The 25,232-nt window shown below is 40.8% G+C and overlaps 2 protein-coding genes across 3 annotated transcripts in view; one reads left to right on the top strand and one right to left on the bottom strand.

Moving 5' to 3' along the window:
* tgs1 (trimethylguanosine synthase 1) overlaps nucleotides 1-18,571 on the top strand; it is a 31,837-nt gene extending 13,266 nt beyond the window's left edge. Inside the window, exons 9-15 of one of the 2 annotated variants that reach the window (XM_084546218.1) lie at nucleotides 7,448-7,595; nucleotides 11,752-12,058; nucleotides 12,171-12,335; nucleotides 13,568-13,714; nucleotides 15,470-15,686; nucleotides 16,523-16,601; nucleotides 17,209-18,571. In XM_084546218.1, the coding sequence (XP_084402344.1) occupies nucleotides 7,448-7,595; nucleotides 11,752-12,058; nucleotides 12,171-12,335; nucleotides 13,568-13,714; nucleotides 15,470-15,686; nucleotides 16,523-16,601; nucleotides 17,209-17,313 (1,168 nt within the window). In that variant the 3' untranslated portion in view covers nucleotides 17,314-18,571. Of the gene's footprint in view, nucleotides 1-7,429; nucleotides 7,596-11,751; nucleotides 12,059-12,170; nucleotides 12,336-13,567; nucleotides 13,715-15,469; nucleotides 15,687-16,522; nucleotides 16,602-17,208 lie in introns of both variants that reach the window. The other variant, XM_084546217.1, reaches the window with a different exon arrangement.
* A 2,222-nt stretch (nucleotides 18,572-20,793) lies between these two features.
* cntnap2b (contactin associated protein 2b) overlaps nucleotides 20,794-25,232 on the bottom strand; it is a 111,072-nt gene continuing 106,633 nt past the window's right edge. Inside the window, exons 22-25 of the mRNA XM_084546215.1 lie at nucleotides 22,667-22,760; nucleotides 22,150-22,380; nucleotides 21,957-22,031; nucleotides 20,794-21,172 (exon numbers count right to left, since the gene is read on the bottom strand). Coding sequence (XP_084402341.1) covers nucleotides 20,973-21,172; nucleotides 21,957-22,031; nucleotides 22,150-22,380; nucleotides 22,667-22,760 — 600 coding nt within the window. The 3' untranslated portion in view covers nucleotides 20,794-20,972. The remainder of the gene's footprint in view (nucleotides 21,173-21,956; nucleotides 22,032-22,149; nucleotides 22,381-22,666; nucleotides 22,761-25,232) is intronic.

Here is a 25,232-nt window from a genome sequence, read left to right as displayed (position 1 = left end):
TTTTTTAAATAAATCTTGTCTGATTCTCATGAATTTTTATAATGGCCATTATTTTAGCAAGAATTTTAGTAGCTACATGTAGTAGACTATACAGTTGAAACCAGATGTTTACATACTGTGTTAAAAGACACATAAACATTTTTTCCTCACTGTCTGAAGTTAAATCAGACTAAACCTCTCCTGTTTTAGGTCAATTAGGATTACCAAAATTATTTCTATTTGCTAAATGCCACAACAATGAGAGAGAGAATTTCTTAGAGAATGTTTTATTACTTTCTTCAAAGTCAGAAGTTTACATACATTTCCTTAGTATTTGGTAGCATTGCCTTTAAACTGTATGACCTGGGTCAAACTCTTTGGGTATCCTTCCACAAGCTTCTCACAATAGTCTGCTGGAATTCTGGTCCTTTCCTCCTGGCAGAACTTGTGTAACTGAGTCAGGGTTGTAGGCCACCTCGTTCGCACACGCCTTTTCAGATCTGCCCACAAATTTTCTATGGGATTTTAATCGGGGCTTTGTGATGGCCATTCCAAAACATTGATTTTGTTGTCCTTAAGCCACTTTGTAACTACTTTGGCAGTATGCTTAGGGTCATTGTCCATTTGGAAGACCCATTTGCGCCCAAGCTTTAACTTCCTGGCTGATGTCTTGATATGTCGCTTCAATATTTCCACATAATGTTCTTTCCTCATGATGTCGTCTATTTTATGAAGTGCACCAGTTCCTCCTGCGACAAAACAGCCCCACAACATGATGCTACCACCCCCATACTTCACAGTGGGATGGTGTTTTCAGGCTTACAAGCTTCCCCCTTTTCCTCCAAATGTAACGATGGTCATTATGGCCAAATAGTTCCGCTTTAGTTTCTTCAGATCACAGGACATGTCTCCAAAAATTAAGGTCTTTGTCCCTGTGTGTATTTGCAAACTGTAATCTGGCTTTTTTATTTTGCTTTTGGAGTAATGGCTTCTTCCTTGCTGAGTGGCCTTTCAGCCCATGTCGGTACACGACTCGTCACTGTGGATAATGACACTCTGTTACCAGCTTCAGCCATCATCTTGACAAGGTCTTTAGCTTTTGTTCTGGGGTTGATTGACACGTTTCAGACCAAAACACGTTCATCTCTGGGACATAGAACACGTCTCCTTCCTGAGCGGTATGATGGCTGGACATTTCCATAGTATCTATACTTGCGTATAATTGTTTGAACAGATGAACGTGGCACCTTCAAGCATCTGGAAATTGTACCCAAGGATGAATCAGTCTTGTGGAGCACCACAATTCGCTGATATCTTTTGATTTTCCCATGATGTCAAACAAGGAAGCAGTGTGTGTAGCCTTAAAATACATCCACAGGTGTGCCTTCAATTAACTCAAACGTTGTCTGTTAACCTATCAGAAGCTTCCAAAGCTGTGACATCATCATCAGGGCTTTCCTTCATTGTTTAAGGACATAGTAATCTTTGTGTATGTAAACTTCTGACTTTGAAGAAAGTAATCAAAATTTCTAAGAAAAAAAATGTTTGTCTTTTAACACAGTGTATGCAAACATCTAGTTTAACTGTATATTCACAACACCCATGTTCAGCGAAGTTTTTCCACTTGTAGTCCAAATTCTGCACAGACTGCACACTTGCCCCACACGCAGACCAGTAGCAGGAGACGATGGTCCACCAAATGGTTGACTTGATTTGACTGACTCCTTCAGCCATATGTGCTTCACAAACTGCCTAATACCTGCCAAGCTTGCACGCGCACCAAGGAAGCTCAACCACAGTGTAGAGGGGCACTGACAGACAAAACGACTTCAATCCGCCATTGCCTCATAACAAATTGGAAATATATTAGGTTTCAAACAGTGTTGTGCTTGTCTTGTTTTTCCTATTGCTCCCGAAAGCATCTCTCCTTCCCTTCCCTCCCCAAAGCCGCCTCCCTTAAAACCTTGCATACACACCAGCACACAAGCCAACCTCCATTTCGGAGAACACAGTCAAGCCAGCCCCAACTTTGTTTTGCTTTGTCTTGGGTGCCAGTAGGATTTCTGCAGGGTCTTCAGCTGGGAATCACCCTTCATTGATGTTTCGCTCCATTAATCCAGTCGTCTCACGGTAGTGGAGCAACAGTAGGGCCGTGTCCCTACCGCCCCCTGCAGCTACCCCGAAGATCCTTGCTTTCCTCACAGCATGTCCTTCCTTCTCAGTCACAGCCAGAAGTTTGCTTTCTCTGCCTCTTCTGCCAAATCCTTGGATGCCTTCTTTAGCTTTGGCCCGGCCTCTCCCACATTCCTCAGGAGGCGCTGGATGGAGCCAACCTGCAGCCAACCTCCACAGGACAGATGACAGTCAACCATCCCGCCTCTTGCTGGTGGGATGGTTGACTCAGCTGCCAGCTCCGTGTATTTGTGCTTCTTCCTTTCATAAGCTGCCTCCATTCCTCCCTCCCAAGGGATAGTGAGCTCTGCCATGATCACTGATTGTACTGAGGGGGACCACAGGATGATGTCTGGTCGATGTTCCTTGCCCAACAAAATGGATCAGCGTCCGTGATGTTTACGGACGGTCTTTGGTTGCTTCCAGCCTGCGTGTCTCGAGGACTTCTGCCAGCTTCCACAGGACCTGGTCATGACGCCACCTGTAATGACCTTGTGCCAGAGCTGTCTTGCAGCTGGACAGGATGTGCTGCAGGCTCTGGTTTGGGCCATTGCAGAGTTGGCAGTTTTCCTCAGAGCGGTACAGCCGACATAGGTTGCTGGGACTGGGGAGGGTGTCGTAAGTGGCCTGAATGAGGAAGCTTAACCTTGCTTAAAGGGGAACTACTGTTTTTTACGACCTGGACCTTATTTCTGGCATAAAATACGGTTGTTTACTCACCCATATAACTTTTGTGTAATTAGTATTCCTTCGGGAGATAATTAGATCTCGAAACGCAGCCTCTAAATAACGCATTATCTGCCGCAAAACTCGTTCATTTCACCGATATTTTGTTATCATACGCTAGTGCTATTCCCCGTTGTGTCCGGGGTTAGCTATTATCATCATCCAGGGTCTGTAGATTGACCTACATGTCTTCTGACCTGGATGATGTCGTCCCTGAGCGTCGCTCACTACCACGACGGTCGGCTCGTTTACCTGTAATTTGCTACTGCTAGTTTTTTGCAACATGGCTGAATATTTTTCCAATACTGAGGTTGTGGACGAACCATAGCATTAGCAAATTACAGGTAAACAATTGCTATAAAAGCGCCATTGCTATAAAAGCGCCATAATATGATGAATTTGTATATGCCAACAGGAAACTTTTTCATTCCATCAATGTACAGATCATTTGTCATGTGCAAATGCAATTAACCAACACTGTGGCGTGTGGAGGACATTTTTGCGTACCTTGACTCCAGTGAGTAGCATCTCCGATTCGCTTTCTGTGAAGTACTTATTTTTTCCCCAGTCATACTCATTCTTATGTTTTCATTTTCTGATCTCGCAGAGAGGGGAATCTCAGGTGCAGGGTCAATTTAAATATACCGTATTTTCCGCACTATAAGGCGCACTTAAAAGCCTTTAATTTTCTCAAAAAACGACAGTGCACCTTATAATCCGGAGCGCCTTATATATGAATTCATTCTGGTTGTGCTTACTGACCTCGAAGCGATTTTGTGTCGTACACGGCGCTCACGGCGCTCAAAGCCGCACCGCTTGCAGCAGTACGGCTACCGTAGTCAGGAGAATCACGGAGCAATGCTCAGCAATGCAGGACGAAGGCAGAAGCATCAAACGAGGTGAAAATCATTATAAATCGGGTCATGTCGAGAGCTGTAGTTACACGAAGGGAGTTGTGGTCGGTTCTGTACGCGCCAGCATGCGGGACTTGTAGTTCGTTTAATTACGTATTTTCCATAGCGTTTTACTTAACTATCTGGCGACAAACTGTGACATTTTTGACATGTAAAATCATTTTTTATTCTGAAAAACAACATATGTATAATCCAAGGCACAAGTCGATCGGGACCAGAAAATAATTATGATCTCTCCATAGACTGCCGTTCATATTTTTTCAAAAGATAGGTCCCATAACCCGGAAGTAGAGGGGGCGGGACTTCGGCTCTCTTAATGCGCCTTATAGTCCGGTGCGCCTTATATATGAAAAAAGATCGAAAATAGACCATTCATTGACAGAGCGCCTTATAATCCAGTGCGCCCTATAGTGCGGAAAATACGGTAATTTAATATTTAAAAGGGGGCATGGACAGGCAGGGGTCGTGTACAACATGTGCGCTCATTTCCACGTTGGTTGGTGTGAGAGACCGAGCTGGCCAAAGCAGGAGAATACTCAGGTGGTTTAAAGAAAAGAAGGTTTTATTTAACAAAAAGGCAAAAAAAGTCATTTACAAAAAACTTGTTAAACTTTTGGGCCCATAAAAGAGGTCAAATTAACAGGACTCAGTGTGTAACTGAAAACAACTAAGAACAAACTCAACAAACAGACCTGACAAAATTAACACAATGGGGCACATATATAGTGGCTGATCAGACCACGTTGACACACTAGGGGGAACTGAAAGACACTACACTAACCTCACTAAGCCATATTACAACAATTAACATCTAACAAAACAAAACACAGAGAATTCTCTAAACAAGGGCCTTAATAAAGAAATACAAAAATTCTAAATACCCTAAGAAACAAAAATAATCAAACTAATCAAAATCCTCCTCCCTGGGGGTATTGGGGAGATGGTGCAGCCCAATCGGCCCAGGAGACCATTTAGCAGGCCCGACCCTTTTCCTCAGCCTTTGCTCCCGGCCTCCTGCAGCAGCACCACGAGGGGACCCCACCAGCACTGGTAACTCAAAAAATAACAATTAACATTAGAACTAATGACTCTGCAAAATATAAATGTGATAAGTAAAACCAACATGTGTCCTGTCTTTTATCTGTAAATTATCTGCAAAATAAACCAGCTAAAGCAAACTAACACAAATGTACTACTAACTAAAAAGGTGCCAGTGCTAGGGGGTTACCGACTTTTCAATCCTGTGTGGCTGTGGATGCAGCCATCACAGTTGGTATGTACAAAAGAAATGTGCTTCTGGATCTGAGCATGCACCATGTTTCAGTTGGAAATCCATGTGCGCTCATTTCCACGTTGATCAGAATCAGAATCAGCTTTAATGGCCAAGTATGTACACATACAAGGAATTTGACTCCGGCAACTTTTCTCTCTAGTACAGAAGCATCTTAAATAAGTGAAATAAAATAAAATAAAATAAAATAAGATAAAAATAAAATAAATCTCAATTTGTACACATAAAATATAGCATAATATATACACCAAACCAGGGTTATTGTACAGTAAGTATATACAACAGTGCAGAGTTATTGTTTATAGTTCATGTGGATGGACTCACACTCTGTGACTGCTCAGAGTTCTTCAGAGCGACAGCCCAGGGGAAGAAACTGTCCTTGTGATGGGTGGTTTTGGCGTACAGTGCTCTGTAACGCCGGCCTGAGGGGAGGAGTCTAAACAGGTTGTGACCAGGGTGTGAGGGGTCTGTGGTGATTTTCCTGGCCCGCTTCCTGACCCTGGACCGGTACAGGTCCTGGATGGAGGGAAGGTCGGTACCAATGATCTTCTCTGCAGCCCTGACTGTTCTCTGCAGTCTGTCCCTGTCATGCCTGGTGGCGGATCCAAACCAGACTGTGATGGACGTGGTCAGGACAGACTGGACTATTGCAGTGTAAAAGATGGTCAGCAGCTCCTGAGGCAGGTTGAACTTCCTGAGCTGACGCAGAAAGTACAGCCTCTGCTGGGCCTTCTTCCTTACAGAGTGTATGTGGGAGGTCCACTTCAGGTCTCGTGAAATTGTGGACCCGAGGAACCTGAATGTGTCTACTGTTGGGACTGTCCTGTTGAGTATGGTGAGAGGAGATGTTGATGGGGGTCTCTTCCTGAAGTTGCGGTTAGTCCTTTTGTAATGGAGATGGTGGGGGAAGTGAAAGGTGTGAAAGTCCTTTCAAACCTGGAGTAGAATTCACTGAGGTCCTCAGCCAGGCGGGGGCTCCCCACAGGGTGGGGGGATGGTCTCCTATAGTTGGCAATTGTCTGCAGGCCTTTCCAAACTGCAGAAGAGTCGCTGGCAGAAAAACGGTCCTTCAGCTTTTCAGTATAGTTCCTCTTTGCTGCCTTGATCTCCTTTGTCAGCTTGTTCCTGGCCTAATTGTACAGGTTCCGATCCCCACTCCTATAGGCCTCCTCCTTGTCCTGGCGTAGTCGTCTCAGTTCTGCAGTGAACCATGGTTTGTTGTTGAACGTGCAGAAGGTTTTGGTCTGCACGCACATGTCCTCACAAAAACCGATTGAGATGTACAAAAGAAATGTGCTTCTGGATCTGAGCATGCACCATGTTTCAGTTGGAAATCCAAGTCTTTCCTCTCCTTTGTGTGGCTTTTGACCAAAACTTGGGAGCAACTCCCCACTTAAGAACACTCTAGTACAATATTTTTCTCTTTTCTCTCCAACAGTTACAACAACTTTCACGATGTCTTTCTTTTTTGGATAAATTCTTTTCTTTTTTTCAACAGAACAATTGTTAACTCCAATAAACACGCTGTTTATATAACTTTTACTGCTTTATTGCTTATCGACATCCACACAAGTCGTCCGCCATCAACACCACCGTAAACGACAACGCCCCCTACAGAGCATGCTCTGCGTAACACAGGTCAAAGGCAGAACTTCTTTTACCGTAATGACCAGAATAAAAGGAAAGTACTTGTTAACACAATTACTTTACATATTTAATAACAATACCATAGAACTCTCTTTTACAATATCTCTTTATCTTTTCTCCAGAATAAGAAAACTGATGTTAGCAGAGCTAACGTTTGCCCCACCAGAATCACTTATGGTGCGCTTAAAAAACGTGGATATTTTCATCAGCCTGTTCTAGTTGACTGCCTTCCACTTGCATCCTGTTTGGACAGGGCCCTCTGTGTTTTTTTACAGACAGATCAGTTGAGTCCCTCAGTTCTAGCACTTGCCTCGCCTTCTCTCTGTAGCCCAGGTTGATCGACTTCAGTGGTAGCACCTTTTAGTGACTGACTTTATCTACCAGTTAAAATATACTTGGAAGCTACATCCTCTCTGATCACAGATTCACCTCAGATCTTGCAGGACTAATGGATTTGGACAGGACCACATTTATTTTAGCCAGTTGGACCTAATATGCTGCCATACGAGAACATAATGTTAAAATGTTTCCTAAACCGTGAATGTCATTACTTTCCTATTAACCAGGCTAAGAATCCTGTATGATATATCATACAGGATTCTTAGTGGGACATGTTTTTGCCAAAGTTTCAAGAATCAGTGATATGTGTGTGATGTCTTATGAGTACGCAGTTGAGGTTGTGTTTATGTATGTGTCTCAGGTTCAACACTGTGTTAAGCTTTAAAGGTTGTGCAGTTCCAAAGGGCCAGAGGCGCAACAGGACTAAGAGAGCGCTCTGCACCAACAAACACACCAGTTTGTCAGAGACGGGTGGAGACCACACAAGTTCACAGAACAGCAGCATCAGCTGTGGCTCTCTCTACAAGGTACCACCCATTACTAGTTTGCACCATCTAATCTCTGCAGCATGAAAATTATGTGTAAAACATGTAACATCAGTTTGTAAAAAAATAAAATAAAATAATAATACTACACTAATACCACAAGGAGCAATCCAGGATACAGGAAACATGAACGTCTTAAAACTTTCAGTTGAGGGATGATATTTGATTGAAAACTGAATGTTTTAAGCTGGCAACATGAAAGTACCACATCCATGACACACAAGCTTGTGTCTGAGGATGTCTGAGGGTGAGGATGTATTGCGGTAGTGCATTTGTTGTACAGTACCAGTCAAAAGGTTGGACACACCCTCTCATTTAATGGTTTTTCTTTATTTTCATGACTACTTACATTGCAGATTCTCACTGAATGCATCAAAACTATTAGTTTTTTATTAAACTAGTAAACAAATATGATTCATATTTTAAGAGAAATAACTCAAAGTAGCCACCCTTTGCTTTGTTGACAGTGCAGCAAACCCTTGGACTTCTCTCAATGAGCTTCATGATGTAGTCACCTGAAATGGTTTTCACTTCACAGGTGTGCCTTGTCAGGGTTCATTTGTGGAATTTCTTGCCTTCTTAATGGGGTTGGGACCATCAGTTGTGTTGTACAGAAGTCAGGTTGGTACACAGCTGACAGCCCTCTTTGACAACTGTTAGAATTCATATTATGGCAAGAACCAATCAGCCAAGTAAAGAGAAACGACAGTCCATCATTACTTTAAGAACTGAAGGTCAGTCAATCTAGAAACTTGCAAAAACTATGAATGTGCAGTTGCAAAAACCATCCAGCGCCATGATGAAACTTGCTCACATGAGGACTGCCCCAGGAAAGGAAGACCAAGAGTCACCTCTGCTGCTGAGGATAAGTTCATCCAAGTCACCAGCCTCAGAAATCGCAAGTTAACAGCACCTCAGATTAGAGCCCAGATCAATGCCACACAGAGTTCTAGCAGCAGACACATCTGCACATCAACTATTCAGAGGAGACTGCACCAATCAGACCTTTATGGTCAAATAGCTGCTAGAAAATCATTTTCAACCTGAGTCTGAAGCTGGAAAGGATAGCGGTGCTGTGGAAAACATCCTGCGTAGTGCCGGTGCCCAAGAAGCCCATCCCATCTGGCCTCAACGACTTCAGACCGGTTGCACTGACGTCACATGTCATGAAGGTCCTGGAGAGACTCGTCCTGGCTCAGGTCAGACCCGTGGTGACCCCTGTCTTGGACCCTCTTCAGTTTGCGTATCAGCCTCATGTTGGTGTGGATGATGCTGTCATCTACCTGCTGCACCGTGCTCACTCTCACCTGGATGGTGGGAAGGGCTCTGTGAGGATCATGTTCTTTGATTTCTCCAGTGCTTTTAACACCATTCAGCCCTTTCTGATGAGTGAGAAGCTTCTCAGGATGGGTGTCAGCTCCTCCATTGTCTCCTGGATTACTGATTACTTGTCTGACAGGCCAAAGTTTGTGCGGCTAGGGGGCTCCCTGTCTGATACTGTTGTCAGTAATGTGGGGGCACCACAGGGGAATGTCCTGTCTCCATTTCTGTTCACCCTTTACACCTCTGATTTCCAGTACAGCTCTGGGTCCTGCCACCTGCAGAAGTTCTCTGATGACTCTGCAGTGGTTGGGTGTATTAGAGATGGACAGGAGAACTGATCGGAGACTTTGTAGAGTGGTCCCAGGCAAACCACCTACTCCTGAATGTGGACAAGACCAAGGAGCTGGTCATTGACTTCAGGAGGAAGAGGACACCAGCAGAGTCCATCACCATCCAGGGCCTGGATGTGGAGGTAGTGGACCAATATAAGTACCTGGGCGTCCACATGAACAGCAGACTGGGCTGGAGGGACAACAGTGATGCTGTGTACAAGAAGGGACTGAGTAGACTCTACTTCCTGAGGAAGCTTAGGTCTTTTAACGTATGCAGCAAGTTGCTGGAGATTTTCTACCAGACTGTTGTTGCGAGTGCCCTGTACTTTGCTGTGGTTTGTTGGGGGAGCAGCACCAGCAAAAAGGACATAAGTAAGATCGACAAAATGATCCGAAAGGCTGGTCATGTCATTGGCAGTGAGTTGGAGACGTTTGTCTCAGTGAGGGACAGGAGGACAATGGACAAACTGCTCTCCATCATGGGCAATCCATCACATCCACTACACCAGACTATAGAGGGGCAGCGGAGCTCATTCTCGAACAGACTGATCCAGCTCCGCTCCCACACTGAACGCTACAGGACTACTTTCATACCATGCTCAGTCCAGCTGTACAACAACTCACCTTTCTGTAACAGATAACTCCATATTAGTCATGGTAATGGACACTATTGCACCTTACTATCATCCCTGTGTATATAATATATATTCTTCTATCTCTGTTTCTTGTACATTTATATATACTAATATGCTAATTTGTACATTTTGCTTATACTATTTTTATTTTATTTTATCTTATTTAATCTCTCTTTTATCTGTGGTTCTTAAGAGTAATACTGCTACTGTGACCAAGCAATTTTGCTTGTGGATGAATAAGTTTATCTAAGTCTAAGTCTAAGTCTACTAAGGAAAAGCAACAAGCAGAAGAGATTTGTTTGGGCCAAGAAGCTAACGAATGGACATTAGACCAGTGGAAATCTGTGCTTTGGTCCAAATTTGAGATTTTTCGTTCCAAACGCTGTGTCTTTGTGCGATGCAGAAAGGGTGAATGGATGGTCTCTGCATGCATGGTTCCAACCGTGAAGCATGGAGGAGTTGGTGTGATGGTGTGGGGTGCTTTGCTGGTGACACTGTTGGAGATTTATTCAAAATTGAAGGCACGGCATGGCTACCACAGCATCCTGCAGCAACATGCTATCCCATCCGGTTTGCGTTCAGTTGGACCGCCATTTATTTTTCAAAAGGACAATGACACCTCCAGGCTGTGTAAGGGCTATCTGACCAAGAAGGAGAATGATGGATTGCTATGCCAGATGACCTGGCCTCCACAGTCACCTGACCTAAACCCAATCAAGATGGTTTGGGATGAGATGGACCCGGAGTGAAGGCAAAAGGGCCAACAAGTGCTCAGCATCTCTGGGAACTCCTTCAAGACTGTTGGAAAACCATTTCAGGTGACTACCTCATGAAGCTCATCAAGAGAATGTGCAAAGCAGTAATCAAATCAAAGGGTGGCTATCTTGAAAAGTCTAAAATATGAATCATATTTACAGTTATTTCACACTTTTTGTTTACTACATAATTCCACGTGTTGATTCATAGTTTTGATGCATTCAGTGAGAATCTACAAAGAAAAACCATTAAATGAGAGGGTGTGTCCCAACTTTTGACTGGTAGTGTACTTCAGGACTGCCTGATATATTCTGTCAGGGTAGAATGTTTTTCATCTTTAGTCAAGTATTTCCATGCACTTAGTGAACCACTGCTTGTGTGCTGCGATGATGCACTGGGCTCCTGCCCTGTCTTCTCCGAGGGGTCCATGTTGTTATTGTCACGTGATCTGCAATTAGTCGAGTTCCTGCTTCATGGCACAGCAGTAAAGTTGACTAGTGACTAGTCGGTTGTGGATTAGCTTCTGGTACCAGTTACACTACGTGTTTTATTGCATACTTCTGCACCAACTGCAGACAAAACTATATGGAATTGATTCAATTAAGTCTTGTCAATCATGTCTTGAGATCAGTTGCCCAACTACTAGCCAGTTTTCCATAGTGGATTATGTTGTTGCAGTTCTCTTGAGTCACCAAAACGACAAATATGTGTCCGTATGTCAGCGTTCAATTTCTATGGTAAGGTTTGGCAGACTTGGAGACAAGACACAGTATGAACTATATTCAGTGACAGTATAATTCTCACACTTCCTTGTGGATTCAGTGTTGCTACTTACCACGTCTGACAAGCAGCCTTGCAGCATGACATACGAGTTCACCACCTGCATTGCTCAGACCTTCTCAGCCAGCCAGAATGCCCCCTTAATAAAAGCTAAAAGCAGCAACATATTATTGGAGCTCGTTAACATCTCTGTTCATGAGTCAAAAATGTGCAAATTATTGAACAGACTCCTCTTGTGCTGAAGAAGACACTGTAGATGACAACCAATGTAAACCATCCAAATGGTTGAATAAATTGAGGTTTGTGCCACAGGTCCAAAACTTCCTCGAAGTGGTCCAAAGAGACACACAGATTGCTCTGTCTGATGTGGGAGGAGGAAGCAGGCCTACATTTCAGGGAGTGGCAAAAGATGAAGAGATGAGAAGGTGCAAGGAGATGAAGAGAGCTGACAAAGAAGATAATCAGGCTGTGGAAGAAGAGAATTCTGAGTGCAATCAGCCCAACAACTTTACTGCTGCATCTGTAGATAGTGAGAGGATGGAGGAGGAATATGATCAGCCCAGGAGACAGTTAACCTGTTTACAAAGTCCTGATGTTCTCCTGTCTGGCACTACTGAAGGTAACAGAGTTTCAAATTCTGATGATGATAGATATGTTGTGTGTTTCATGGACTATCCAGGCAAAAACTGGGACAGTCGAGTAACGCATATTACGTGTGTCTGCCTGTTTAGAGTTGAGTGTGAGAGATGCAAGGAAGCGAAAGAAGAAGAATCGTAAGCGATTGATGAAGGAACAGATCGCAGTTGAAATGGCAGCTGACCCTGAGTTGGCTAAATACTGGGCTCAACGCTACAGACTCTTCTCACGCTTTGATGAAGGGATCAGGCTGGATCGAGGTTAGTCTGCACACTAAATTAATGTCAGATTTATTCCAATGTTAATAAATTTAACACAAACACTATGTCATGTATTCATGAAACAGCTCATATATATATATATATATATATATATATATATATATATATATATATATATATATATACACTTGAGTAAGCAATTTATTGCAAACAACCATTAAACTGAAATAGACTGTTTATCAGCTGATAAAAAGTTTAAGACCACATCTCAAAAAAAAAAAAAAAAACCCTAAAACAGAAATAACATCTTCAAAAAAGGACTCAGTAATAAGTAGCTGCGCCATTCGAGTTAATCACCTCAAAAATTCATTTCGGCATGCTTGATGCTAGTGTTTCCAGGAGGCTAGTGGGATGGCAGCAATGGCACGCTGCGAGAGGCCTTGCTGATGCAGCTCAACAATCCGACCGCGTTCAAAGAGAGAAAGCTTTTTTGCCTTTGCCATCAGGAGGTCATGGCAGTTTGGGTACCTGACAGAAAATGACACTGAATCCACATTTTTGCGAAGATTTGGGCTTTTAAAGGCTGTGGTCTTAAACTTTTGATCAGCTGATCAGCCTATTTCAGTTTAATGGTTGTTTGCAAAAAATTGCTTGCTCAAATTTTTTTCTTGTTGCACTCCCATTTCTTCTTTTTGCATTTTGAAGCACTACTTAGAACCTTCTTAAGATCCAACAGTGCACTGTAAATTCTTGCAGTCTTAAAATTTTGATCAGGAGTGTGTGTGTGTGTATATATGTATGTATGTATGTATGTATATATGTACATACATACATATGTATATATGTACATACATATATACGTATGTATGTATATATGTACATACATACATATGTATATATGTACATACATATATACGTATGTATGTATATATGTACATATGTACGTATGTGACTTGTGAATATTAGCTGTTTTGAGTTATTTTTATGCAGAAATGCAGAAAATTATATTCTGTAATAATGTATAAACATGTATAACATGTATAAAAGTGGCACTGTATTTATAGGGCTTACTTACTTTCTCGCTACTGTGATGTGTATGTTGTGTTGTATTGCCTTTAATAGTCAGCTGGGATATTATTTGGGATCTAGTAATGGGATGCTTTAATGAAATTAGAAATGTATTACTCTGGTCTATAAACATGAAGCAAGCTCACGGCTTAATTAGATGATAGATTTTGTCTCACACAGACATTGCTAACATTGTGTTTCAGAGAGCTGGTTTTCTGTGACACCAGAAAAGATCGCTAAGCACATTGCCCTCAGGGTACACCACTGCTCATCTGACTCTCTATTGGTAATAGACGCCTTCTGTGGTGCAGGAGGAAACGCCATCCAGTTTGCCCTCACTGGAAAGAGAGGTGAGCATAGGGTGTGTGTGCAAGTGTTTCTACACCCCCATTCACCTATTCATGATAGAATATGGCAAAGCTGTGTGAGTGTTCCACTAAACATGCACACATTCAAGTGTGGTTTCGTACTGAAATTGGAACGTCATTGCAGATCATGTATTTGCTGTTCAATTCAATTCAGTAATAACAATAAGAATACAAATTGTCTCAGTACACTTTACAAAATCCGGTCTGAAACCTTGCCTGAAACCCGTAGAGCAAGCAATAAGGCAATGGTGGCAAGTAAAAACTCCCTCTTAACAGGAAGAAACCTTGAGCAGAACCCAGCTCATATGGAGGGACTCATCTGCCCAAGGCAGTTAACATGCTATACAGTAGTACCACAGAATTGCATGGGTAGTAATAGAGAAGAAATGAGATAAGAACTTAGATGACAAGAGCTCAGTACATTGTCCCCCAGCAGTCTAGGCCTATTGCAGCATAACTAAGGAATGGTTCAATCCAGCCCTAACTACATTATCTAAAACAAAGTCTTAAGCCTGACCTTAAAAGCAGAGAGGGTGTCTGCCTCCTGAACCCAAACTGGGAGCTGGTTCCACAGGAGAGGAGCCTGATAGCTGAAAGCTCTACCTCTCATTCTACTTTTTGAAATTCTAGGAACCACAAGTAGGCCTGCACTTGAGATTGAACTGATCTGTTGGGATGGTATGCTACTATGTGGTTTTTAAGATGCGATGGAGCTAGGCCTTTAAGGGCCTTGTTTGTAAGTAATAGGATCTTAAATTCTATTCTAGATTTTAAAGGGAGCCAATAAAGAGAAGATAAAATTGGATTAATATTTGGACAGCTAGGTAGTAATGAATTACAGTAATCCAGCCTGGAAGACACAAATGCAAGAACTAGTTTTTCAGCACAGCATCACTCAGAGACAGGATGTTCCTAATTTTGAAGATGTTATGCAGTGCCACGCACTGGGAGCAACTCGGGGTTCAGTGTCTTGCTCAAGGACATCTCGGCATGTGGCACATTCCGGGGATCGAACCGCTAACCCTCTGAAAAACTGAAAAAGAATGATAAACAGGAGCCACCATAATAAGCTCCCTTTAAAGTCTAGAATAGAATTTAAAATCCTCCTCCTTACATACAAGGCCCTTAAAGGCCTAGCTCCATCGTATCTTAAAGACCTCATTGTACCATATCATCCCAGCAGATCACTTCGATCTGAAAGTGCAGGCCTACTTGTGGTTCCTAGAATTTCAAAAAGTAGAATGCTTTCAGCTATCAGGCTCCTCTCCTGTGGAACCAGCTCCCAGTTTGGGTTCGGGAGGAAGACACTCTCTCTATTTTTAAGGTCAGGCTTAAGACTTTCCTTTTTGATCAAGCTTATAGTTAGGGCTGGACTAAACCATCCCTTAGTTATGCTGCTATAGGCCTAGGCTGCTGGGGCACGATGCACCAAACACATGTCCTCCTTCTTTCTTGAGGAAAGAAATTGTCAAACTTCCAACTGATGAGCAATAATGTAACTGAAACAGAATATTTTTAAGGAAAGTTGTCCAAAATTCTGCCTTGGGATACAAAATTGCTTATGCCAACAAAAAACATTAAACCTCTTAACTGCCTTTAGGTTTTAATGTTTAACCATTTAATTCTAGAAGTCCTAATTCAAGTTTAGAAATGTTAGTCTCTGTACAGACATTGCATTAAGGTGGAAGACTAATGAATCAGTGTTTCTTTATCCTTTTCTGTATTTTGCAATCTCAGTTTTGGCCATTGATATCGATGCAGTGCGGTTGGACATGGCCCGGCACAATGCTGCTGTATACAACGTTACCAATCGAATAGATTTCCTGCAAGGGGACTTTCTTCAGCTGGCATCCCACCTCCATGGTGATGTTGTCTTCTTGTCACCACCATGGGGAGGACCAGACTACCTGACTGCTGAGGTGTTTGACATTAGGAACATGATGGAACCTGATGGATATCCTTTGATGCAGCAGTATGGGTGTTATTAGGGTGTCAGAACATTATAATTTATTACTGTTTGGGTTTTGTTTATGATGATGATTGTGATGATTATGATGTTTTACTGTATACAACTGCTGGAACAAAAAAAAAAAAAACATTTTAATTTATACATTTTATCACTTGCTATTTGTCCCTGAGACAGAAGGTCAAAGGTTGAGAAAATATCAGTGCCTAAAGGTAATACCTGCTGGGCTGTTGCAGTGTTATGTTTTGAAGATCAGGGTTTAATTATTTACCAGGCGAAGCTCAGACTTACCTGCTACTTCTCAATCACAATTTATGTTACAAACACAAATATACCCTGATGTACACCTAGAATCACACTAGAAGTTGAGCAAAACCTCAACATGACTGACTGAATAAACTATAAGCACTTTGCTCGCAGTTGTAAAGTTTGATCACTATTTGAACAATAGAGCATCATCATCATCACAGTCACTACATCTATGAATAGCCATAGCTATGCTATGAACATGATTATAATCGTAATTATAATCATCACACAGTTTGACATGAACATGATTATAATCGTAATTATAATCATGTTCATGTCAAACTGTGTGATAAGGTAACCGTTACACCCCTAGTTTTTGGTGATCCCTTGACATCGTCTCACATATTTTAACATAGTTTCTACACAGGAAATATCATAGTCCGATGGGCAGACTGTCTTACATTTAAACTCTTATGTAGCATTGCTCTGGCACCTTCATGGACAAGAAATATAGATAGCACGTTTACTCATAACTTAATCCAAAATGCAGCTAAAGTCTCCTTAACATTAGACACGTTTGAGATTTTCCGTCTGGCCAAACTGATATCAGACAACATTGTTTACTTCCTGCCTCGAAATGCTGACATGGACCAGGTCAGTATTTTCATTGTGTGTGTTCATAAGTTCATGGTCAATAGGTTATTTGATGTTGCACAAGAACAGTAACGGCATTTATGATAGACTAGGATATGTCACAGAGCATGCCATTTTTAGGGTGCCACAGAGTACTTTACAATTGCATTACAATGCACTGAATAAATTTAGGTTGGGTCCAGGTTTCCAATGAACCTCAGACCTAAAGATTAGCTCACATGAGCAATGGAGATGCAACAGTTTCCTATTGCTATACTATTCAATTATGAATACATTAATGTAATGTAATCATTAATAATAATTAATGTAATCAATGTAATCATTTTTATAAAGACATGCTTGAGGTATGTCGACAGTCCATGGTAACATTTCACCCAAGTATTTTTTGAAAGTGCGTGGCTTTCTCCTAACACTTTCCATGGATGATGATTCTGTTTGATAAACCATTTACCTTGCCAAGTAACTCTTAAGCAAAATCTAAACAGTTTTTTGTTTGTTTGTTTGTTTGTTTTTTAAATTCAGTTTAATTCAGTTTCAAAAAGAATTTTACCAACAACACTGAAGCTATGTCTGTTAATATACTGGCACCATTTCCCCTTCACCACAGATAGCCTCACTGGCAGGTCCAGGAGGGAAGGTGGAAGTGGAGCAGAACTTCCTGAACAACAAGCTGAAGACTGTCACTGCCTACTTTGGCGGCCTGATAAAATAGGATGACTGGGAACCCTGGCAAATTAAGGGGCTGATATTAACTGCATGTCTTCCTCCAAAAACTAAGAATGGAACAAAATTTGGTTTGTATTATATTTCTGTGTTTCTATTAGGGTCTACTTTACTGCAAAATTGCATTTTATTCACTCCAGAGATCCCAGCAGTTTATATTTTATCTTTTTGTATTGTACAGTTGAACCCAATAAAAGTTTTGGCTATGATATATTATCACACTATGGCTTTTGTTTATTCAAACTTTCTAAATATTTCACAATTGCATAAATACTATGCAGACTAAATAATTTTTTGCAGTATATTAAAAATCATCTGTTATATTCAAATTTGTATTGTGTCTTTTTGGTAACTCTTTTTTTAACCATGTCGAAGTCGTCATTGTCTTCTGTATATATATTTGCCAAATTCCGTGCTACTGCGACAAGGAAATTTCCCATACGTGGTATTAATAAACATGTCTTATCTTATCTTTATCTTATATAGCTGTTAATGGTCCCTGTGTGGATTTTATAGGATAGAGAGGCTTATGTATCCACATGCTTGCCTTTTACTATTGTCACACAGCCTATGCTAACTGAAAAGGACAAAAAGCTGAAAATAAAAAACATCTGTTTTATATTTTCAGCTTTTTATCTTATTTGGGTTCAGCGTATTTTTTGCTTGTTATCTTCTGTTCTAGCTGTGTGATTGTTTTGTTTTATTGGCTAATTTAACACCTTGACAAAATATTCAGAATTGTGTGTAGCTATCTTTTTCTGTGTACCTCCATGTAACTGTAGTATATAGTGTATTTGTCGGTCTTGGGGCCATCTTCTGGATGGTTCACTGCTGGCACCTCACAATCCAGCTGTGTTTTGTCAAAAAGTAAATATTCGATCCAGTGTAAGACTTGTACTTGTATTTTATGTTTTTTGAAAAGAACCATCAGCATTTTCAAGACAACGACAAATCAGCTATGAAAAGAAGTAAAGGTTTTTCACACACATACTGTATAAAAGGAAAGAAAAGCAATACAATGCTGCATTGACTAATCAAACAGAAATGTGTCTTGTCTTGGTTTAACATGCGTGCCATTACACTGCAGTCGAATAATACAAATGCAATACAATCAAATGCCATGATGTAAAATGAGCCATTGTTAAATATGTGAGATAGCAAATATTCATTTGTAGAAACATCTCATTATTCCTTGAAAAAAAAAAAAAGGCATAACTTAGGTTTTTAGGACATGTATTAGAAGTATCTATGGCTGCCCCATAATGAAGAGGTTGGCCTCTGCGTTTGTGTGAAAATGTGTTAAATAATAGGTTTGTGTTGAGAGAGGTTTCTATAGATCTACAATGGTCTTGTGGTATGCACAAAATTAAGCATTGCCCCTTTCCTTACCCTTTCTTACTTATTCACTAGTATGTTTCTACTTACAATTTCAGAAAACGTAGGAAGTAGATTTTTTAAGAAGTCATAGAAGTAGATTTTTCGTGGATGGCGACATAGTTTTGTCTTATATGTCAAGGGAAAGTGTTCTCTGATCATTTTTTTAGTTCTAGATGTCAAATAACAGTTGCGTAGCATGACTTGTGGCCAATTTTACCATTTGAATGCCAAGCATTCCATATACACAACTTCCCATGTCTTCATCACAAAGCTTGACAACTCCAGTAATCATTCAGGACCAGAGGTTGCTTCCCAGATGGGGTCGGAGCAATTCTTCCGTGATTACAACAGAACCATTCAGTCTATGAATTAGTAAGGATTGTATTTTTTGTATTTATGTTTTGTATTTAGCATGCTAGCATGGCAGTCCATCCTGCGGGCTTTGTACTATGAGGTGCCAACCAACCAGCATCCTGTGAGGTACCAGCAGCAGCAGCTATGGTCATGTTTACATTGTGACCACGATCATCCTTTCTGGGAAGATTTTTTCTTACATATATGACAAAAACCATCTAATGACATGCTAACTACATACATCTAGATACACATTGCTTGCATGCTTTCAAAGCTACTCGTACTCTGTATTATCCCTTTTAGATAACAATAGAAAGATTATTTTGTTATTTGATCTTTTTTTTTTTTTTTTAATACTTTGCCATAAAGTTTCCAAGGACGACTTCCCAGACAGCTGTGTAACAAACCATCTTGTATGTCAGGTTACTAAACTCATCACAAGAGATGAGATTTTGAAAATTCTTCTTAAATCCAGTTATGCAAAGAAACTTATTTTTTGAATGTTTAATGTTTTGCTTCATTGTGGTCTGTCATTGGTAGCAACAAATGACCTGAAGCAAGCTTTTGTTGGCTGGAATGTTCTGCTTTCACATGCAACTTATGAAACTCTGGTTATAAGGAAGACATGTATGCAAAATGCTTGGCATTCAAGCAGTAACATCAGGTGCAAGATTTGATAATACTGCTACTAAGGAGTGCTTTAAATAGGCCAGTGTGCAGAACTGTCACTTCTAACCTTTACCCTCTTGCATATGGCGACTTTTCTTGTTGCCCTTCAGAGCCCCTACTCTCTCCTGTCGATCCAAAAAGTAGACTGTTAATGGCACATATGCTGGATTCTAATGGTGTTTTGTTTACGATGTTCATTAGTAAACTATATATAAACAACCTTCCATTCGTCATATTCACTACCTCCTAACTGGAATTTTTGGAGAGGTGAGAGTTTATGTGACATGTTTGTTGAAGTTTTCAGAAATGGTGGAAATCAGTGATGAAATAGATTAAGTAAGGTCTCAATCTTTCACTACAGCCTTCCATTTCCTACCCTAACTTCCTCTGATGTATTATAAAATTACAAAAATCTCTATCTATCTCTAAACTGCAATATATTAACTTACTATCCTCCACCATTTTTGAAAACATTATCACTGACACTTATGAATATTTCTTCTAACAACATAGTGAATACAACAAAAAAAGGGCTGTTCATACGGACTCTTCTTGGGGACACAGTAAGCAGCAGAACTCATCCCTAAACTCCCTAAAATCCTTTAAACAATAAAATACAAGGTGCAGTCATAACTAGGGGTCCCAGTTATGTGTCAAAACGATTTAAACAAAGTTATGGCAATGTCCCCATCAGATGCAGGCATGGCATTGATACACATAAAGATGATCAGTGTTACGGATATAAAAATTAATTTAAAATAAGGCAAATGAAACATGACATTTTGGATTAATCATCACTATTAACAAGCTGAAAGACCAGAACATTTCACATACCAATACAACTATAAGGATTTAAAAACAAATAAAACATTTAATAAGAAAACTATATGACACAAATATAAATACATAAATTACATGAAATGTTGAAATCAAATTCAAAATGATATAAAAAAAAAAAGCATAAAAGATGAGGCCCACACTCACTCATCCAAGGCCTGTAAATTCATGACACAATCTTCTGAAAGCGGCCTTTCAATTACACTATTCATTGTAAATAAAACAAACCTCACATGGGCTTTGCTAGGCAGCACTGTGCCTTATGCTTCAATATTCACACTGCAATGCCATGGTGTCTATTATCCAAGTAAGTACATCCTCAAGGTTTCATAGATGTCACCTCACTACTGCTTCCTAAGCCTCACAAACTACATACATACTAAAACTTCTTGTGTCCATGTTGTTGAGGATTCAAATGAACCACTCCTTCTTGCTCTCATCAATGGTTTCAGTGAAGGCTGGGTCATTGACGATGATCGCTGCGTCAGCACAGTCTGCTGACTCCGCTCCCTTGGCCTCATTAGTATGGTAGGAGCCTTTATGGCGGAACATATGACGGATCGTAAACACCATGATGGAAAGGACAGTGAAGATCACCACAGAGACGATCCCTGGGAAAAAAAATAAATAAGCACTCACATACTGATCGGTTGAACTATGCTGTCTGATATTTTTAACGCTTCACTAACAAGACACTGTTTAAAAAAGATCAGAAATAAAGCAGCACAGAGTCCAAAAACCACAATATAATTTGAATAGTAAGCCCCTTTCTCTTTCAAACTCCACACCTCCAACTTTGTTTCGGCAGAAATCTCCAAACCAAGCTTATAAACTTGATAATATCACTAGATAATGTCATTGAACGATAACACAACTTTTCCTTGCTGCGTATTCCTTATCGTCATTAAGATAAAATAATCTTTTAATTTATCCCACAATAGTTTATCCCATTGCTTAAACATGAACAGGCCCTCACCCTACTAAACATGGAACTTGGATCAGGGTTGGGTCCCTGTGGACATGGACTAAATCTTTTCTTGTGTTTGTGGCCACCATTATGTGGCAGGTAGCATCAGAAATGTGATAAATAATACAACGAGCCCATGAAATACTGTGATTATGTATAAATCTGATTACCACAAAAATAGCATAAATCAGAAAAGTAAAGTTTTTGATACAAAGACTGTTTCTGTTTTGATAGAGAAATGCACAATAATTTTTCTTAAATGTTTGTTCAATGTAATGTTCCCTGTAGGTACTTTCTGTATGTTCTGTGTTTAGTGCTATGTGTGCCTCATGATGGAACCAGTCATTATGTGTGGAGTCTTTGTAGGTGTTAACAGTTAAAAGTTGTCTCCAGTTGCAGCTCCAAAGCTTTATTCAAACCAGATTTACCGCCAATTACTGCAGAGTTGCGATCCACACCATCACCACTGGCCTTATCTTCATTGAAGGGGAAAACAACTCCTGCTGTGGATAGAGTTAACATTTGTTATGCAATGGAATTATGACATAAATGCCATTCTTATGTATTTAGACTTTGTTTCTTGAAACATAAGTTGAAACCGTATCAACACTGTATCTCTACCAGGTTCTATGTGCCAGGGGTCACCAGATGAAGCCATGGGAGAGACGGTTAGGGGTGAGGCTCCGCAGTTGGATGGGACCAGTATCCCATGGATGGTGATGGGTGCCGCCATACCCGATCGCAGAGCAGCTTTCAGTGGTGCCACCCTATTCAACTGAACTCTCGACAGGCAACCCACAAAACCTGGCGTGTTGTAGCGCTCGATTAGGATCGGGTCAATCTGTCCTGTTTCTACAAAAATGGAAAAAATGGAATATATATATATATATATATATATGTGACTGTGCCAATATTCTGACTAGTACTAATACCTTTTAGCACAATATAGCACTAAATAATTTAGCCTACAGGCTAGATTGATTAGTGCTATCTATCTATCTATCTATCTATCTATCTATCTATCTATCTATCTATCTTGTGCTAGAAGGTATTAGTAGATTGTGCTAGATTGATTTGGCTACAGCCAAATCATAGTAATTATTCTGTAAGAGAAAAGAAAGCTAATCAGCACATTTACCAAAGACCTTTCCAAGAAAGATGGTTTTGACCAAGTTGAACTGGGTGTCTGATCCCTCAGGCAGGGTGTATATGGACACTGGGTAATGGTCCACCTAGAGAATATGGACAGAAGAAAGAAATAGTGACAGGATCAACTGAGAATTTCAGTCTGCTCTGTCCATCCATGCAGACATTAGTTTTATTTTCCCGCAGGGTATGTTATTTTCCATCACATACAGCACTGTCAGACATACATGTACACGAATTATGAGTTATCGGTTGCTGATTTCCGCCTCCATTTCAAAAGGAAGTCAAAGAAATATGGACTTGCTTCCATAAGAGTGCCCAACATTTTAGCCTTTAATTGCTTTTATAAGTGGAATCATAATGAAAACAATTAACAAGAGGAGTAGACATAATATAGAATCAATATATTATAACAGGGATTTACAAAGACAATTGGACCTCTTCACTATATTAAAGCCCTATTTACACAGGACTAGTATTACAATGCCTATATAAAGTCTTCACCCCCCTGGGAAGTTTTCCCCATTTGTTGCTTTGATACATGAAATCATGATCAATATAATTTGGCTTTTTCGACAAATCTTTGCAAAAAGTTTTCTCTCATGTCAAAGTGATAACTACTTTTTTTTTTTGTTTTTACAGACTAATAAAAATTGATTAAAATATATAGTGTAAAATAAGTGTTTGCATAAATATTCACCCCCTTTAAAGTGACTGACCTAATTTAAGAAAGGTCCAACTAGTGGATGCCAGTAGTGTGACAAATAGTGAAATGCTGATAACCTGAGTGCAGTTGGTGTGTGTCAAGTGATTGTAGTATAAAAGCACCTGTTTCTGGGAGGTCTAGTCTCTGGTTCATTGGTATTCCTACTACAATTAAAATGTGAAGACAAAAGAACACCTCAAGTAACTCAGAGAAAATATCATTGAAAAGTAAGTCAGGAGTGGGCTCCAAAATATTTCCAACTCACTGATAAGATAAGACATGTTTATTGATCCCATGTATGGGAAATTAACTTGTCACAGTAGCACGGAATTTGTCAAAAATATGTACAAAACAGTGACGACTTGACTTTGACAGGGGAAAATTACCAGGGGAATAAAAAGAAAGAAAGAAAAAAAAGGTGGAGTTCAGTTAAATCCATCATCAAGAAATGGAAGGGGTATGGCACTTGTTTAAAACTGCCTAGAGCTGGCTTTTCTCACAAACTGACTGACCAGGCAAGAAGAAAGACCGGTGAGGGAGGCCACCAAGACACCTATGACCACACTGAAGGTGTTAAAAGCTTCAGAGGCTCAGATGGGAGAAACTCTACATATAACAACTGTTACCTATCTTCACCAGTCGAAACTATACAGGAGAATGGCAAAGAGGAAGCCACTGCTGAAAAAAGCTCATATGAAATCACACCTAGAATTTGCCCAAAGGCATGTGGGAGACTCCAAGGTTTGGGTTAGAAAGACTCTGCGTCGTCATCGTCTGTGATGAGGCCGACAATCGCAGAGTCATCAGAGAACTTCAGCAGTACACAGCTGTCGGTGTTGTGTCTGAAGTCTGCTGTGTAGAGGGTGAAAAGAAAGGGGGCCAGGACAGTCCCCTGAAGGGATCACAAACTGTGGTCGGTCTGTGATGTAGTCCAAGATCCATGTGGACAGCTGGTGGTCCACACCCATCATATCTCCAGTTTGTCCCTCAGAATCACTGGCTAGATGGTGTTGAACGCACTTGAAAAATCAAAAAAGGTGATTATCACAGGAAGCAGGAAGATAACAGCGTCCTCCACTCCAACATTAGGACGGTAGGCAAACTGTAGTTGGTCCATGGAGGGGCCCACCTTAGAGCGGAGATGTCCCAGTATCAGTCTCTCCAGTGTCTTCATCAGGTGGGATGTTCGAGCCACCTGTCTGTAGCTGCTGACGTCTTTAGGGTGCGATGTTTTGGGCACCGGTACCACGCACAAGGTCTTCCAAATCTGTGGTACCACTCTCAGCTCAAGGCTGAGGTTGAAGACATGCTCCATAACTCCACACAGTTCATCTGCACAGGACTTAAGGAGCCTGGAGCTGATACCATCCGGTCCAGCTGCTTTCCTCGCTTTTATCTTCCTGAGCTCTTTTCTCACCTGGTCTGCTGTGAAGGACAGGGGTGGGGGATGAGTGGCTCCATCTTGGTGTGAAGATGTGAGTACATGGTCTGGTGAGCCAAAGGTGTAAGGGGCAGAGTGAGGAGGGCATAAGCCAGGTGACAGCAAGTGAGGGACCAGCTGCATGGTATTCTGCAATAATATATTGTGGTAGAAGTAGGCTCCTCTAAAGAATCGCCAACTTCCTCCAAAGAATCGCCACCTCAACGTGGAGGGATTTGTATGTCCCTGTGATCCTGGGATCAAAATCAGAATCAGAATCAGCTTTAATGGCCAAGTATGTACACATACAAGGAATTTGACTCCAGCAACTTTGCTCTCTAGCACAGAAACAAGTTAAATAAGTGAAAGAAAAATAAATTAAATAAAATAAAGCTCAATTTGTACACATAAAAAAATAGGATATGAGCAGAT

The sequence above is a fragment of the Chelon labrosus genome (genome assembly GCF_963514085.1).
Source record: "Chelon labrosus genome assembly, chromosome: 6".
Classification (NCBI taxonomy): domain Eukaryota; kingdom Metazoa; phylum Chordata; class Actinopteri; order Mugiliformes; family Mugilidae; genus Chelon; species Chelon labrosus.
The sequence above is the reverse complement of the archived record's forward strand: the minus strand, read 5'-3'. Positions and strand labels throughout refer to the sequence as shown.